The following is a 17,922-nucleotide window of genomic DNA, read 5'->3' as shown; positions in this document are numbered from 1 at the left end:
CTTGAGATTCCCTAAATACAAGATTAATTATTGTATAACTTCCTGACTTCAGACTGAGCAGATGTTGGTTAGGATTTCTGCACAGACATTTATTTGCCTATTAGAAGAAATCTGGCATGTTTTATTGTTGAAATGACATTAAATGGCCATATTAGGAACTGATCAGTTTAGATTGTCTCATCAGATGATTTAGTTGACACTTTCTATATGTGACTATATGTGGGTGTTTCAGTAGGTATCCTTTTGTATAGAATGAGTCCAAGACAATATTCCAGGTGATGTACTAGTACTAATTGGCATAGACCAACTTACTTGCTGTCACAATAATACTTTTCTCTGTATAAAGTACTTGGGTCATTCGAAAGTGTCCCAGTGCTAGGAATGGTGGACCGGAGCATCACCATAGTTAACATAACTATCCAACTATGTTTCACATTTATTTATGGTCACAAAACGCTAAAACCATTGCACAAAGAGAACTGATTAACAAAAGTGATACAATATGTCTGTTTTATGTTCCAGGCCAATTGTGTAGAATTTGAATCAGTTGTTGTCGCCCAATGTGATGCTTTAATAGAGGCAATACATCAACGTAAACAAGAGTTACTGGACTTTGTGAGTGCAGAACGTGATATGAAGATTAAGATCCTGAAGGACCAGGCACACACGTGTACTGGTCATCTACAGAAGACTACCAGTTTGCTGTATTTCTGTGTCGAAGTGCTAAAAGAATCGGACCCAGCATCATTTTTACAGGTAAATCATGTTGTGACGAGAGATGGGCAAGGGGTTTTGATTATGGAACCTACCTAGCTTCCTTTTGTTTGTATAATGAGCTGTCATCAGGTGGGGTTGAAGTGGCTGTTCTGTTAAGGTGTCATTGGCTGCGCCCAAAAACTTTGTTGCTGTTTCCAGCAGTAATCTGCCTCCAAACTAGAATGTAGTATCAGATAACATTGTAGTACAATATCAATAGATTTTCATTACTCTGGTTCCTATATTTTGTTGACTATGCAATATTATGTATTGATCACATTTAAGAATCCTATCTAACGTTATGTCTTTTTGACTTGTTTATCTTGAAAAAAGGCGATAAAATGAACTGTAAAATTATTGTTAATATCATGTTGGTGTTCTAGTGTCATATAAAGATTTTTTTCCTCCTTCTAATGTTGAACTATTAAACCAATATACTGGAAAAAAACTTGTCTTACGACAGTGTGAAGTCTTTGTGGTAGAAAATAATATTTCTTAGAAAACCTACACAAACTTCAGATATAGGGCTGTACTTTTAAGCACCAGACTGATGTTTGAAAGTATTAAAATTCTAATCACTTCACAGCCACAAGTAGCTGATATACAACATGCTGTATGAGGATAGGAAGCTGTGAGATCAGACATGAGATAAGACAAACCTGGTGTTTTACAAGTGGAAATAGCTCAAATGACCAACACCTCACTGGAGGTTCCCTTCTCCGCTTGGATCTTATCTCCTGTATGATACACTTGAAGCTGCCAAAATCCTTCATTTGAAGTGGCTTTAATCCTTCATCCTGCAAAAACAAACTGTGCCAGTTTATCTGACAATTATCAATTATTAAAATGTTTAACGAAGTAGTAAAATATTACAGCTATAAATATTAAGTACTTCCATTGATGTACAAGTCATGTGCTTGTAAAATTTTACTGGATTTTTTTTTATCTTGCTCAAAGATAGGTTTTATAGCTTTTACACTTGAAATTCTGTGGAGTTTTTCCAGACATAAGTTGGCCAGTTCCCTTGTGAAAGGGTCAGATATCTAAATTAGGCACATTTCATTAAAATTGGATTTAGATATCAAAAGGGAACATCAGTCAATAACCACCTGTTAATTTAAACAGATTTGTAGGGTCACAATAATACAGATATGAAATTTAACTGGAGTCCATATAAAATGCGAAGAGGTTCATTATTTTGAAAAGAATTATTAGGTGCAAAGTATAATTTATAGTGCATATCTAGCCGTAAGCATTTCTGGTATTGTAGATTACATTTTGCCAGTCTTCTTTTAAAAAGTAGTAAATTCTTAAATTTTCAAGAAAACTTTGTAATGAAACTCTCTGAAATTTATAGTGTTTATCGAGAAAGAGAGGATGCAGAAGTGCGAAAAACTGCAAATTTGCTTGGAAAAAAAATGTGTTTAATGAGTTCTTAAGGCAATTCATCATGTCACGTTTGACAAATTACATTAACTTGTACATGTATGCTAGACATGTGGGCAAAGGTCTCCAATCACATGTTTTCTGTGTTTATTTTTCTTGCTCTCTGAGGCAGACTGCATGCTCACCTCACTGGTGTAACAGATCAATGTATCACTGGTACTGACATTTGAGGTGGTTGAGTCTGGATAATTAGATATGCTGGTAGAAATGAAGCACATCCACTGGAGCCGGGTTGTCTAGATATGTCTGACAAGGGCTGTTTGGTAGTCCTGACAATAGGGGCATTTACAGGTCTCTAGGGGTCACAATATATCACAACATTACAATGAGTCATGTCAGCTGGTGCCACAAAGTCTAAATGAAATGTCCTCTCTTTTACTGAATGTCATCTAAATTTCATCTCTGTTTATGGCAATGGAAATGGTGTATTTCAGTGATTTTTTTTCCCAGACTTTTTGGGGGGTAAAAGTGGTCATGTTTGTTTTTTTGCAATATTTGCACAGTTTATACCACATTCTCTTGTCAAAAATAAAGTACCATTTTTACTTCCTTCTATGTAACCTTTCTTGAAGGTTTTACAAGGCTGATAGATGATTTCATTATGTAAAAAAGTAAAAATAGATATGCAGCAAGTCTGCTCCTGTCAGAAAATACTGTATCAGTATACACTCAGTTTCAACATCCATCTTACAGAACCCAAGGAGATCATCAGTAGGTCTACAAAAGGTTGAAGAGAGATCATAACCTCAATTCTGCTATAGATGATGTATTGTCGAGATCAGAAAAATGATAGACATAGGGTTGTAAGCATGTCTTAGGTGGCCTTCTTTCACTGTGAACTAGATTCTGTTTTAGAAAAGGTGTTCAGGTATAAAATCCGAAACTATATTATTGAATATGGTGCCAATATTTGTTGTTTCCAGATTTCACAGTCTTTCATCTGGAAATGAAATCAGTGTTTGGTCAGTTACAAATATTAATTGTTGAATGAGAAGAGAAAAACATGATGTTTGGTGCCTGTGTGTCTAGTTTTGTTGAACCTGAGATTGGCATACAGTCTCAGTACCACAGTGGAGCAATCCCTAGGGGTCACTGGTAGATGATGTATCATGTAGTGGTTCCAGACCTGACAGGGCAGGGGTGGGTGTAATCCCTAGGGGTCAGTGGATGATTATTTATTTATTTGGTCAGTGATATTGACCATTAATCATTAATCTCTCTTGCAGCTGGAAGAACAATCATTTCAAATGGAGAAATCAATTTAATGAATAAACCAGTTCCACAGCAATAACAGAACAGATCTAAACCTGTTTGAGGCCTTTAATGGCAGAGATTTTTTATGGCAGAATTATTCAGGACATAAACTCAAAATGGGCTGTAAATTGAAATCATGATTTTATTCTTTAAATTGCCCATTTATTCTGGGGACCAACCATTAGTGAGGTCTGTTCAGTGATGATAACATGATTTGTGAGATCCTCTATTCTGATAATTGCCATGATCTCACGATTTGTGTGATCCTCTATCCTGATAATTGCCATGATCTCACGATTTCTGTGATCCTCTATTCTGATGATTGCCATGATCTCACGATTTCTGTGACCCTCTATTCTGATAATTGCCATGATCTCACGATTGATGATTGCCATGATCTCACGATTTGTGTGATCCTCTATTCTGATAATTGCCATGATCTCACGATTTGTGTGATCCTCTATTCTGATAATTGCCATGATCTCATGATTTGTGTGAATCTCTATTCTGATAATTGCCATGATCTCACGATTTCTGTGATCCTCTGTTGTGAATACTGTGATGATATGATCAGTGATGACCTTTCATCATATGTGATGACCATTAGTGAGTTTATGTTCTGATGAATACTGTGATGCATTGCACTGATGTAATCATTAAATGTCCATTCATTGTTATAGTGGACGCAATTTGACCCCGATGGTTGACCTTTGCATTATAATACATAATAAGGCACAACCTATTATTGAAAAGGAGTGTACGTAAAACACGGGCTGCACGAGAAAAAGGAAATATAATTTTGTGTAAATATAAATTAGTGTATTGGAAAGTTTTAATTGATCAAATGAAAGTATATATACTTTGATACTGCACTGTATAAAACTAATTCCAAATAAATATACACGGCTACCCTAAACACCCTTGATTTCTATAATGAAATAACCAAAATGAATAATCAGCCTAAGGTCAACCTCGCAGTCAAGTTGCGTCTACTATAGGATATTGTCAGTTGTGGAGACTTGTCAATGTTTGTGTAAACAGTGGTCTTTTACAAAAAACCGAGCAGTACAAAATGCATCAATAAAACACATTCCCAAGTACCCCATTTGAAATAAAGGAATTTTAAAAGGGCAAAATTCTGGGCTTTAAGTGTTCCCTTAATATGTGCATTTTTTTTTAAAGTAAAAGGGGGCTGCGTTTCCGGAAATAATTAGTTGTTGTTGGGGGTTTTTTTTTCCTTATTGGAGAACTTAAAAAGGAAAATTTTGGGTTTTTATGGGGGAAAAGGGCTTTTTAAAAACATGCCCAAAATTTTTGGGTTTCGGATTTAAAAGGTTTGGAAACCGCACAAGATTTGCACCCGTTCCCCCAAAACCCTTTTTTGTGACGTTGAAGAGTAGGTAGGGGTTTTGATCGCCTTTTTAGGGTTCTTGGTGTACGTGGTCATGTCTTGTTGTGTATTGCCCAAAGGGTAACTTTTGTTTATGCGGGGTTTAAGCCAGGGGTATCCCCCTGATGTGTGCTTTTATAATTTGTTGTGCAAAAATTTTTCCCACTAGACCTGGTCTTCCAAATCCCCATTCCAAAAAAAAAGATTGGGGCAAGTTTTTTGTTTTAATTTAAAAAAGCTGGCTTGGGGTTTTCGGAATTTGATAGATTTTCTTCTTGAAAATGGGCAAGGAAAATTTCTTTTCAACCAAAATTTTTATTCATCGCTCTGCCCCCGGGGGCAAGTAAATGAAAAGGTTTTTCAAGACAAAATTTCCACCACGATCCGGGGGGGGTTTTTTCGGGGTTTTGCCGGGAAAAACGGGGCTAATCATAGCTGAAACCTGACTTGAACTCATATTTTTTTATTGTTTTTGATGAAATCACAAAAACTTTCCCGGGGGGTTTAGGTAAATCATTAAAAATAAATATAACTAAGTGCAAGGTCGTAAACACCCTAGGGAATTTCTGGGAAAAGGAAAAAAGTTTTGCTTTCCTTTTGGATTTTTTTAACCAATATAGAAAAAGTAGCATTTCCCTTTTGGAAAATCAATGTAAAATTTAATTTTCCGTTAGTTTGAATGAAATTTACAAAATTTAAAGGGGGGAGAAGTTTGTTGTTTCCATTTTTTCGTTCGGGGCATAAAAGAACGTCACCATTTAGCTGCTGTAAGAAGGGCATTTATAGTTTTTGCAAAGCAGCACTTTGTTTTTTATTTTATACAGAGTTTGCGTGTTTTTTTTTTTTAAATTTTTAAAAGAAATTGAAATTAGTGGGAATTTAAAACCTTCGGTATTACACAGTTTCTATTTTTTAATCTTTTTGAAAAAGAAAATTGAACGATAAAAGCCATTTTCTCCCCCAGTCATGTTCATTATTTTTCATTTTATTCATAAGAAAAAATTGGAAAGAGTCGGGGAAATAAATTTAGGGTTTTTTTAAAAAACGTGAAAATGTTTTATGGAGTTTAAGGCTAAAAATAGATTTTTCCCAATTTTTTCTTCTGCAATTTTATTTGTCCTTTTAAAGGTGATCTGGAGTAAATTGCAAAAGAGGGCCTTTGAAAAGGGGTGCTTCCACAATGGTTTTATTCGGAACCTTTTGTAGGTGGGGGCATTTATGGGAAAATTTTGGGGTTTAAAAAAAGCGTCATAAAAAAATGTCTCCGCGGAAAATTATAACCCCCATTGACTTTTTAAAAAATGAAAAACCAAAGAAAGAAAAGCTTTTTGACTGTGCTTTGACAGGGTGCGGAATTTGCACAGCAAACCCGGTTTCACAAGTTGATTGACAGAAATTTGCGGAATGCAGTGCCCCGAAAGGAAAATAAACCTTTTCCCAAAAACCTTTTGGTTTTACCCGCGTAACGTGATAAAAAGGGGGCAGTTTGATTCCCAATTACGTGAATTTAAGGAAATCAAATTTTGTTCAATTCTTTCCGAAAAGGATAATCTTCTTTATGTAGCAAGGTGATTACGTGCGGGATAACCCAATTTTCTTTAAAGCCTTTTCCTTTTTAAAAACTTTTGGGGAGATAATTTAATTTTTCGGGAATAACAAAAACAGTTGATGTTTTTTTGTTTGCCGTAATTGACTTTTTAGTTTATGATCTTGTTTAATTTTTTTATTTTCTCAATTTTGGGATATATTTTTTTTGTTTAGAAAGATAAAGGGAAATAAAGTACCATTTTTCTGCCTAAAGTTGTTTTGGTAAGTTCAAAAAAAGGTTTTTCCCTGGAAAAACCCTGGGGACCTGACCAACCAATGAAAACTAAAGGGTTTTTTATGGGGGCTCTAAAGGTCGGGGGAACCTGTTTGCCCCCTTGATGTTCGGTCCGCTGAACTTTTGTGTTTTCTTTTTCCCTTTGGTTCTCATCTTTTTAAAAGGATATTTTTGTTAGTTTGATTTTATAAATATGGAAATGGACTCGCCATGCGTCGGGCTGTCGGGCCAGCCCGTTTTGGTTAATTTTTTATGTAAGTGGGGTTCTGCACCTTGTGGGAATGGATTAAACTTCACACCTATTCATGTGAAAAATGACTTAATTGAAAGGGTTTCCCTAACTTGTTGTTTTTTTAAAAAATTATCCCCTTTTTTTGACTTAAAAATTTTTTTAAGGTTTTTTATGTAAGCTGGATCTCAAAACCCATGGGGAATATTGAAACTTCAAAACTTTTTTTCGCGATAAATGTTTTCATTGCACAGGTTCCTAATTATTTTTGCTCTTTAAAAATTTTCCCCCCTTTTTTAACTTAGAATTTTTTTGGTTAATTTTTTGTATTAACGGATTCAGTACTCACAAAGGGGAACTTGAAACTTCACACACTTTTCATGCTTTTGACAGCCAAGCGGCCCCAAACTTTATTTTTTTTTTAAAAAATTACCCCTTTTTAACATAAAAATTTTTTCTTTAAATTTTTGATGAAACGGTCTCATACCACAATGGAAAGGATTGAAACTTCCACACTGTTCATGTCATGAATGACAGCAGTGCAAAGGGCCAAAACTCACTTCACTTTTAAAAAAAATTACCCCCCTTTTTCAATTGGGAGTTTTGGGTTAAATTCTTATATGTAAGTGGTATTCATACCCAAATGGGAAGGGATTAAAAAATTCAAACCTTTTCCACTTCAGATGAAAGCATAGCGGTTCCTAACTTGTTTTATTTTTTTACTAAATTACCCCCTTTTCGACTTTTATTATTCAAGCAAAAAGGGTTTTTGAATAGTCGAGGTTGCTGTCCCGACAGTCTTTTTTTTCAGTAAGGGTGTACCTTTTGTTTCTATTTTCCCGGAATAAAAATTTCTCTCTGTTCCCTTTGTGCTGATTTCTGTATTTTTGTTTTTTTCTGTGTTTGTTTTATGTTTATTTTTTAGCTCACCTGCACAAAGTCGGGGGACTTTTATGATGCGCGGTTCCCGCGCCCGGGTGCGTCCGTCCGTCTGCCCGTAACTTTTGTTTGGCCCATCTAGAGGTCCTTTTTTTCATGGACTTTATAAAAATTTGGTCAAAAATGTTCATTTATATATCTAGGCGGGTTTTAAAAAGGGGTCCTTTTCCATCAAAAATGGTCAAGTCAAAATGAAAAACTTGTGACTCCTAGGGCCATATATTTCCAAGACTTCAGAAAATTGGTAAATGTTCCCCTTGATTTTTTGGTCATTCCCCGAACTGGGCCCGTGTTCAAAAATAGGTCATAGGCAAAAAATAGAAAAACCTTGTGCCTCTCTAGAGGCATATTGGAATGGACCCCAAAAAAATTTGGGTCGTTTGTTCCCTTTGATGAATCAGGTAAATTTGAAACGGGGGTCAGTCCCTTAAAAAATGGGGCATGGGTAAAAATTTAAAAAAAAACTTGTGCCCCTCTTGAGGCCATATTTTTCGGGGATTGTATGAAAGTTGGTCTGAATTTTCACTTGATGATAGCTGGTAAAGTTAAAGGGGTCAATGGGGTCAAAAATAGGTCAGTAGTTCAAAAATTAAAAATCTTTGCTTTAGGGCCTTTTTTAAATGGACTTCATGAAAAATTGATCTGAATGTTCCCCTTGATGATATCTATCATTTCGAAACGGGCGGTGCGGTAAAAAACTGGGCCCAGTGGGTTAAAAAAATAGAAAAATTTTTGGCCCTTTCCTAGAGGCCATTTTTCTGAGATTTCAGAAAATTAGTGAAAATGTTCACTTGTTGTATCTAGATAAAGTCAAAAGGGTCATCCTTCAAAAACTAGGAAATTTTTGTAAAATAATAAAAAAACCTTGTGATTTTAGGACCTTTTTTTCAAGGTTTCAAGAAAATTTGGGGCAAATTTTTTATTTGATAATTCGAAAAGTTAAAACTGGGTCACTGGCAAAAACGGGGCAATGAAAATAATAGAAAAAACGCGTCATACTCAAACTGGGTCTTGGGGGGGAGGGGGAGCGTAGGCCCAGGTCCTCTTTTTTTTAAAAATCTTGATGTTCCTTTCCCGTTATTTTCTTTTGAAAATTTTTTAAATTTTTTTTTCTTTCCCCTATTTTTTCTGATTTTACCCCACATATCGATTCAATCCTGCGTCCGTGGTTCCGTCAGTCCCCGTCGTTCCAATTTCTCGTTTCGCTCTCCCCGAAACTCTGGGGGTTTTGACCAAACTTTGTCAAATGTTTTTTGGGCCCCTAGTTGTGCCCTGAAAATAAAGGGTTTCAAAATTTTTGGTGAGTAGTTTGTTTTTTTTATAATTTTACATAGATTTAATAGGGAAAAAATTTTAAAAACCTTTTTGCCAAAACCCACAGAGCCTAGGGCTTAAATTTTTGGTGAAGCTATTAGGGGTCCTTCCAAGGGATTCAAATTTTCCCCGGGGGTCAAAATTGGGCCACCCCCGGGGCACGCTTTAAAAATTTTGGGGGAAAATTTAAAAAACATTTTCCCAAAACCCACGGGCCCCCTGGGGTTTGAATTTTGTTGTTACTTTCTCGTGGTTTTAAACAAGATTTTAAATATCCCCCGGGTCAATAGGGCCCCTCCCCGGGGGGTTTTGGTTTTCCTTTTGACTTATATAGGAAAAATTTAAATCTTTTGTCCAAAAACCACAAGCTAGGATTTTGTATTGAATTTAAATCATTGTTTTCTCTCCCATTTTTGTTAAAATTTACCCCTGGGTAAATATGGCTTCCCCCCGGGGGAAAAGGGTTTCATTGCCTTAATGGGGAAAAAGCTTTTAAAATTTTTTGTCAATAACTACAACATTAAAAATTTTGGACCAAGTTTTTTTGGTGGCAAATAAACCCTTTGCATGATTGCCGTTTTGCCCTTTGACTACTTCCAATTTCTAAGCTAAGCCTTCAGATTTGGCCACATGCATATTTTGTGCCCCGGGGAAAAAACTTTGCCCTTGATTTTAAATGTGCCTATTTACATTTTTGAAAGTACGGCTTCAAATTTGGACCACATCAGGGTTTTATTACCGAAACAAACTTTGACCCTACATTGACCTATGACCTACTTTAAATTTCTCACTAAAAATTTCAAATTTGGACCCATGATAGTTCTGTTTTCAAAAATAAAATTTGCCCTTTTTTTTGACCGGGCCCCTATTCACATTTTCAAGCTACCCTTTCAATTTGGCCACTGCGGGTTTTGTGACTGAACAACTTTGACCTTTACATGCCCTGGCCCTTCTTTCATATTTTAAAGGGAAGGCTTAAATTGGACCCAGCTATTTTTGTATTCCGAAATAAGATTTAACCGTTTTTGACCTTGGCCTACTTTTCTTTTCTAAGCTACCCCTTCAAATTTGGCCCACTTGCATAGTTTTGTGTACTGAATAAACTTTGACCTTAAGATTGACCTAGTGACCTACTTTCACATTTTGTAGTACGGGCTTCAAATTTAAACCACATGCAAGTTGTGTACGAAACAAATTTGACCTTGACATTAAATATGACCTATTTTCGATTTTTGAAGGTATGGCTTAAATTTGGCCACATGCTTTTTTGTGTTCTAAAGTAAAATTTTGTCGGTTTTTGGTCATTAAAATTTCTAAAGCTAAAAACCTTCAAATTTGGACTTGCTTTTTTGTGCCAAAAAAAAATTTTGTCAAGTTTGACCTTGCCCTTTTTTAAAAATTTTCCAACCACCTTAAATTTGCACGCATTTTTTGGGGACAAGAATTTTCTTAAAAAATTGATCGGCCCCTTTTTTTCCATTACAAGCTACTTTTTCGAATTTGGCCCGACACGGTTTGTACAAATGAAATTGACTTATAGTCAAAAAGCTAAAATTTTGGAAAAACACTCAAAAATGGCCTTGTGGCGCCAAATCCCTGGACCTTTCTTCAAAAGCATTGGGGCTTGTCTAGATGATTCCTTTTTTTCTGAATTTTGGTGTTTTTGATGGTCCCTTTTGGTTTTCGGGAAAAAAGCTTTATTGTTTTACGTTACTTTTTTCCCCTTGAGTTTTTGTATTCCTTTATTTTCCACTTTTTTTTTGGATTTCTAAGTTTTAAGTAGCACGGCCCTTTTGACCCTTTTGGTTTTCTTTTTTTTGATCATTCTATACTCTGGTTTTTTTTCTCCCCAAGAAGTTGCTTTTTTTCCCTTTGAATTTTTGCATTGAAGCTTGACTTTCTGATTTCCTTTGTTTTATTTAACCCGTTCACCTCAAGATTTTATTTTCCTTATTTTCTTTTTTTGAAACCCCAGAGTATATGGGGGTAATTTTTGTTGGAAATTCTGCAATGCCCCCAGGAAAGGATTCGTGCTTTCCTGGGTTTTTCAACATGTTCCATACTATGTAAGCATTCTTGTTTTCTCTTGAACTTGAATATTCCGTAGGGGTTTGCTTTTTTTGGCTTTGTGTTGTCTCCAAATATTCTCTGAACGGGAAACGCTGTTTTGTCAATCCTTTAAGCCCTCCTTCTTTACAAAAGGTTGTCTTAACCTTTTCCGAATGTTCCTGTTTAGAAAAAAAGGTTTGTTTTAAACCCTTTTTCCCAGAATTTTCCTGTTCTTTTTACTTTGGTTTCTTGAAACTTTCCAGAATTTTTTCCCTGTTCTAGAAAACAAGGTGTTTGAACACTTACCAGAATTGTTTTTGTTTGTTTTTTTCTAAAAAAGCACTAGACTATTTGATGTATGTGACCCCCCAAAGGGATTGTACTTTTTTGACAATTATCTATTTGGGACAGGCCCCCTGTAGGAAGATTGTTGATAAATTAGGGGTTGACTTGTACAAAATGGGGTTTTTTGTGAGACCTTTTTTTGCCCCAAATTCTAAACAGTGATGGGATTAAAAAAAAAAACTCTTTAAAAGCTTCCAAGAAAAAACAGGGTGTCAAAAATCCCGTAGACCCAATATTTGCACCCCGATAATAATGTCTGCTACATTTTTCCAAGAAAATAATTTTAAGGGAAAAATGAAAAAAAAAATATTTACAAGGGAAAAAACCCTGTCCAAATAAAAAATGTTTGAAAAGAAAAGTTATTTGAATAATTTGTTGACATATTTTTTTCTTTAAAATATCCCGTGTTTTCTAATTTTACCCTCTGAGAGTTTCCTCCCCACCCACATCTTGGGGGTTTGCTTTGGGTCGTCCCACCTTCTTAAAGTTTTGAGCACTTTTCTCTATTTTTAATTCTTGATTATTAACTTAAAAAGTTTTTCCCCCTCATCACCCCAAAAAAGGGCCTAAGGGCCAATTTTGGCACATATTTCTGAATTTTTCCCTTTTTTTACTAAAATTTGGTTTAAAAAGTTTATGTTTTTTCATCCTCTGTGTTTGAAAATTTTATTCATACCCACATAGGGCCCAAAAGGGCCATAACTCGGCACCAATTTTCAGAATTTTTTCCATTTTACTGCATTATTAGGTTATTTTTTGTGCATTTTACTACCGACAGGGAGTGACAATCTTTTGGGATCCCCCCTTCACCGTTTTGTGGGGCATCTGTCCACTTTTTCGTGAACAAAATAGAACCATTTTTTTGTTATTTTAATCAAACTTGCTCACAATTTGTTTTGGGATACCGGGTATCATCTTTCCCCAAAAACCCGGCCCCCGGTTAAATTAGGGCCCTTAAAGGCCAAAAAATTTGCATTTTGGCGTGAACACATAAAGCCCAATTTTGAAAATCATTTTTATCAATTGCACAAAACTTATTGGATTATCTGGTTCCTTTTCAAAAAATGACCAACCCCATTTGGGTTCCAATTTAGGGCCCCCTTAAAAGGGGCCCAAAAATTTTCTGTTTTGCCTTTCCCCTTAAACTTCATTTATGGGGATTTGAAAGGGGCAAAAGTCTTTCCCAATTGATCTTGGTTCCTGTGAATCCGATACCAGATGGGTTCCCAAGGTTGCCCCTGATTGGACCCTAAAAGGCCCCAAAATTTTAATATTTATTGTGAACAAAAAAAAGTGACATTTTACATTCGCTTTTAACCCATTTTACACACAATTAAGTCACAATAAGATCTCATTCCCTTTTAAAAAGGGCCAGTTCCCCCATTTGGGTTTAGAGTTACTGCCCTGAAGGGGCAAAGTTTTTTAGTTGCTCTTTTAGCTATTAGGGTTTATTATGCTTTGATTTTATACAAACTTGACAGAATTTTACTTGATGATCTCTAGGGCCGTTTAAATGGGCATGTTTGGGTCAAAAACAGGGCACCAGGGCGATCAAATTAAAAATTTTTAAACCCAAAAGGCCACATTTATGACCTATCTACATGAAAACCTCGTAAATATTTTATCAAAATGACCACAAATTTAAAAGGGCTTTAAACCTTTGGGCGGCCCGACTATTTTGCTCTCCCACACATGTATATTTTTTTACAACACGAAAATGAGTCATCGCCCTTTAGCTTTTTGGGAAATAAATAAAAGAAAGAGAAAAAAATTGAAACGAAACCGCATTTGATTCGTAGATTGTCAGGGTCATGCCAGGGAAACCCCGTTAAAGTAGGGGCGTGGACTTTTTTTTTTTTTTTTTCTTTTTTTGGGTATTTAATGGGGGCCAATTTTCCACTTTTTTTACAATGAAATTCCCGGGGTTTATACAGAGTCGCTTTAAACATGAAAAATAGTTGAGTCGGAAAAAACAAATCCCCCAGGGTCCGGCCAAGGGTTTCATCGATTTTTTGGAAAATTTACAAATCGCCAAAATGTTTTTGATGGGCCCAAGGTCAGAAAATGACTCAGATGTAAAATATAACCGTTTTTGGGGTCAGACCCGAAATTTTGGGAAAATTTTCAAAAAAATTTTGGTAATAAAAATTGTTTTTTTCGGAACGTAAGGGCCATCACGCTATTTCGTTTTGGACGTTAAGGGGCGGAAAAATTGGGGGCAAAAACGGTTTTTTCAAAAAAGCTTGTTAAAACTATTAGGCCAACATTTATGGCCTATCTTTATGAAAATTAGCAGAATGGTTATCTTGTATTCCAGGGCCCAATTTTGAAATGGTAGGGGTCAAAAAAATTTCACCCTGCTAACAAAAAAAAAACTTGTAAACACTCCAAAGGCCAATTTTTAAACCCCTTTTTTCATGAAAAACTTGTAAAATGTTATCTTAATTCCCAGGCCAATGAAAAGGGGGGGATATAGGGGCATAGGTCTCAGCCCCTTTTTACTTTCTTTTTTTTTTTTCGAAGTTTTTATTCATTTTCGGGGGTGTTGAACATTCCATTTCACTACTTGTTTGTATGGGGAAAAAACGTTTCTAGTTAAAGCTGTCTGAATATTTGATCATGACAAAAGGGCTTTTGTTTAAAAGTTGTTCCTATAATATAGGCAGTAAAATACAATTCTTTCGTAGAATAGGGAAAAATTCGTTTTTCCCCTTGCCTGTTATTAAAGTTTTGATGTAATGAAGCATGTTAAATTTATATGTCTAGACTTTTTTGAATAATTCATTCTTCCCAACATTAAATTACGATCCGGGGGACAAAAAAAGAATTATGGTCATTTACCAAGTTTGTTAAATTTTTACGCAGGGGAATTTTGTTTCAGGTTTGGAAAAATGGTTTTTTCTTAAATTTGTGAATTTTTCCAGGCCAAAAAGGGAAACAAGCAATTGACTGGAAATGACTTCTAACCCGTGGGATCTAGACTAACCGGATAAGGAAAAAGGGAAGGGGGTAATGATGGTTTCGTGAAAGTATTGTGTCTGCAATCCGGAAGTTGGGTTTTAGTACGCATTGCTTAAAGTTTTAAATGCATTTCCCCGGTAGCCCCTTTGGTTGAGCCGGGCTAAAAAAGATACAATGTTCCTAACCCAGTGAAATTTGACGGGTTTTTTTCCGTGGGAATTCATGGGGGTTACCCTTAATTCTGGCATGGGACAATGGTTTCCCGGTGTGGGAATTGGCACCCCTCATCAAAAACATGGTATCAACCCTGCAAAACCATGGCACTTAAAAACCCTGGTCAACCAAGGTCCCCGCCTGGCGACCTGGTGATTTTTGACTATCAAAAACTTTATTTAAAAAATAAAGAAGGGTCGTGAAAAATCATGCAATTGCAGCTAATTTTTTTTTGCAAGTCGCATTTTTTTGTCATAAAAAGCTAAAATGCAACAAAAATAGTCGACTATAAAATTTACTTTTAATCCCTATAAATAGAAAAGTTCTATAAATAAAAACCAAAAAGAGCCAAAAAGCAGCACTCTTTTGGGCATTTTAAAATTGATAAGTGTGAAAAAATGGGCCACTGACCCGGTCAAAAATGTTAGTCTTTTTGACCGGTCGACCATGGCCCAAATTTTTCTCCATGGAATACCGTGGTCCCGACATGTTTTTCACCATGGATTTGTCCCATTAACCAGGGGCATATTTTGTCGGGGATTCTTAGAAACCCGGTTTGAGGCTGCTTTTGATTCCACAAGGGGAAAAAAGAAAAGCGATTTTCCCAATGCAATAATCTTTGAAAAAATGGGATTGAACCCAAAGGAATGAACGACTTTTTTCCAAAATTTAAAAAAAATTTCTTTAAGGTACTTTGCATGTTCTGATAAAAAAAATTTTTACTAGTGAAATTGATTAATCCCGATTTTGCAATATATAAGATATAACATTCGCCGTAAAAAAAGAAGATGTTGTTTGATTTTTTTTCAAGACGATTTTTAAAAAAATGTACCAATCAAATTTTATTATTGGGTCCATGGAATGACATTTTCTTGGCATACAAAAAAAGGGAATTTTTATAAAAAACTAAGTTGAAATAGAAAAAATTTTCTTTCTTTGAGTAATTTTTTGGACATTTACCCATGTTTTTAGAGATTTTTAAAAATTTTATTCAAATTTTTACTTTTTGACACTGTTAGAAGTTTTGAACATAAAGAATTTATATTTAAACTTCAAAGATGAGCAAAAGTGGTTTATCGTCCCTTTATTTTTGGGGTTTTATTTAAATTCAGTATCTGGGTAAGTGCGGACACAGCTTTATCTAGTTTTATGAAGAAAGGCCACCCATTGTTTCCTGTTTTAAGTCCTTAACTACCTTAAACTTTTTGGGGATACACTATTTTTTAGAAAATTTTCTTGCCACATTGGGTTTCTGAAATTTTTTTTCCATTTCCTTTTTTAAAAAAAACATTTTGAAAGGATTTTGTCGATTGCACTTTGAGATGGTGACTTTGGGAAATTTGAACAAAACATATTTTCCCCTCGATCGGCAATAATTTTAAAAAATACCGCAGATTGCCTTTTCCCCCTTTTTGTTTTTATTTTTGACAACTGTTTTGAAAGATAAATTTGATTTAAAAATCTGGTTTTAAAATTTTTAATTTAAAAAATTTTATCTAAAAAAAATGCCAAAAAGGAACGAAAAAAAAATTATCAGGAAGAAAAAACAAATGAACGTATAACAGGGTTTTAAAAAAAGATAGGTAATATAAATTTGCTACCAAATTTAACAAGGTTTATAGCGTCAGTTTTTGTGATCAGTTTTCAATATTCTAGTTTTCCTGCAAGAGTCCTTTTTGGGTTTCGGGGGAATTTAACTTTACCCCGCTAAATTCTAAAATGGGGCTGGTCATCATTTATTTTGGGGTTACCATTTTTGCAAGGGGGTTTTCACGAAAATTTATGACTGAAAAGCGAAAAAGTGCAAAATGTCCCTCACATTTCCTCACCTTTTTTCTTCACGGCCAAAGGCAAATCACTTCTGCCGCAGGCAAAAGCATGACTGTGTTATTTTGAATCTTTAGGTCAAACAAGTAGTGCTGCATTTTCAGTATTTGAAGACCAGTCCCGGATGCAGCTAAATCCACTGGGGATTACAAAATTCTCAAATTGTCCCAAACAATATCGTTTGGAAATAATGTTCAATTAAGTTCAAGTTTGGTTTTGACCTTGACACTGCTGAAACATCATTTTTGTTTTTTTCCCCCTTTGAAAAACCCCCCAGGGCGTGTGTGGGCAGTTTTCCCGTGGTTTATCAATAAACCCAAAATCATTTTTGCCAGCCCATTTTTAGAGCTGACAAAACTGATCCAGTGTGTTGCCCTTAAAACCTCATGTTCCAGTGCTTTCAGTGATTTCCCAACTAAAACCCGTAAAATTTTAAATTTTCTGTGTCAGTTTTATATACAGTTTGTTTTCTGATTTTGAAGGCGTTTTAAAAAATTTCATTTATTTTCATATAAACTTTTGAAGGAGCAAAAATTTTATAGAGGTATCGGAAAAAAAACACTGACAACAATCTGGGAACAAAATGGGGATGCAATGCAATTGGGAAAAAACTGGATACAAAACTGCAACCCGGGTTTTTGGACTTTCCTCTGTTTCCTTGTATTGTCAGTGCCAGCCCTCAAATGGAAAATATTTTTGAAAACAGGCAATTGCCCGTGTGTTTTTTCATTTATTGTCATTATATCTCACAAAGCCAGGGGTCTCTAAATGGAAAAGAAACACTTACAAACTGGAATCATTATTTAAAATTTTAATAAATTCCTTTATTAGACAAAGTTTGACCTTAATGTGTTTTTTTTTTTGGTTTTTAAAGCCGGTTTTTTTAAAAATTTTTCAGTCTTAACAGGGGGTAATTAGTGTGGCAGTGATATTTTTTTGTTTGTTTTGGGTTTTTTTTTTTCTCAGTATTTCGTAGTAAAAAGGGGGCACTAACCAACCAGGTTCGAATTCTGACAGTATAAAACTGTTCCTGAAGTAACGCCAACTCCCCCAGAATCAGGGGTTGATAATGATTTCAGGGCACAATTCTTTTCAAATTGTCACGGAGAACAAAACCCCTCCTAAGATCGAACTCGCACCCCGATCCATAGATCACGTCTACCCATGAGCAAAGAGGGGACTGTATTCCCATAACACTTATATCAGTGTTACTAATTTTTTTTTTTTTCCCCCCAGGGGAAAATTTTCTTTTTACCATGTTTTTAAGCATTGTCATGTAGGGAATTTGTTTTCCCGTTTTTGTATATTTTTTTTTCTATTTATCCCTTTTTAAAGTTTTTTTGAATTTTAATGTGATAAAACCCATTGCTTTTGGCT

General features: G+C 35.2%; 1 protein-coding gene across 3 annotated transcripts in view; it reads left to right on the top strand.

The window, feature by feature from the left end:
* Nucleotides 1–17,922, top strand: part of LOC123528859 (E3 ubiquitin-protein ligase TRIM9-like) — a 142,750-nt gene that overhangs the window by 53,007 nt on the left and 71,821 nt on the right. For all 3 annotated transcript variants that reach the window (XM_053518589.1, XM_053518591.1, XM_053518595.1), the window contains exon 3: nt 523–756. In XM_053518589.1, coding sequence (XP_053374564.1) covers nt 523–756 — 234 coding nt within the window. The remainder of the gene's footprint in view (nt 1–522; nt 757–17,922) is intronic.

Source organism: Mercenaria mercenaria, chromosome 1 (assembly GCF_021730395.1).
Source record: "Mercenaria mercenaria strain notata chromosome 1, MADL_Memer_1, whole genome shotgun sequence".
Lineage (NCBI taxonomy): Eukaryota > Metazoa > Mollusca > Bivalvia > Venerida > Veneridae > Mercenaria > Mercenaria mercenaria.
Note: the sequence above shows the minus strand (reverse complement) of the source record. Positions and strands in the feature narration are given on the sequence as shown.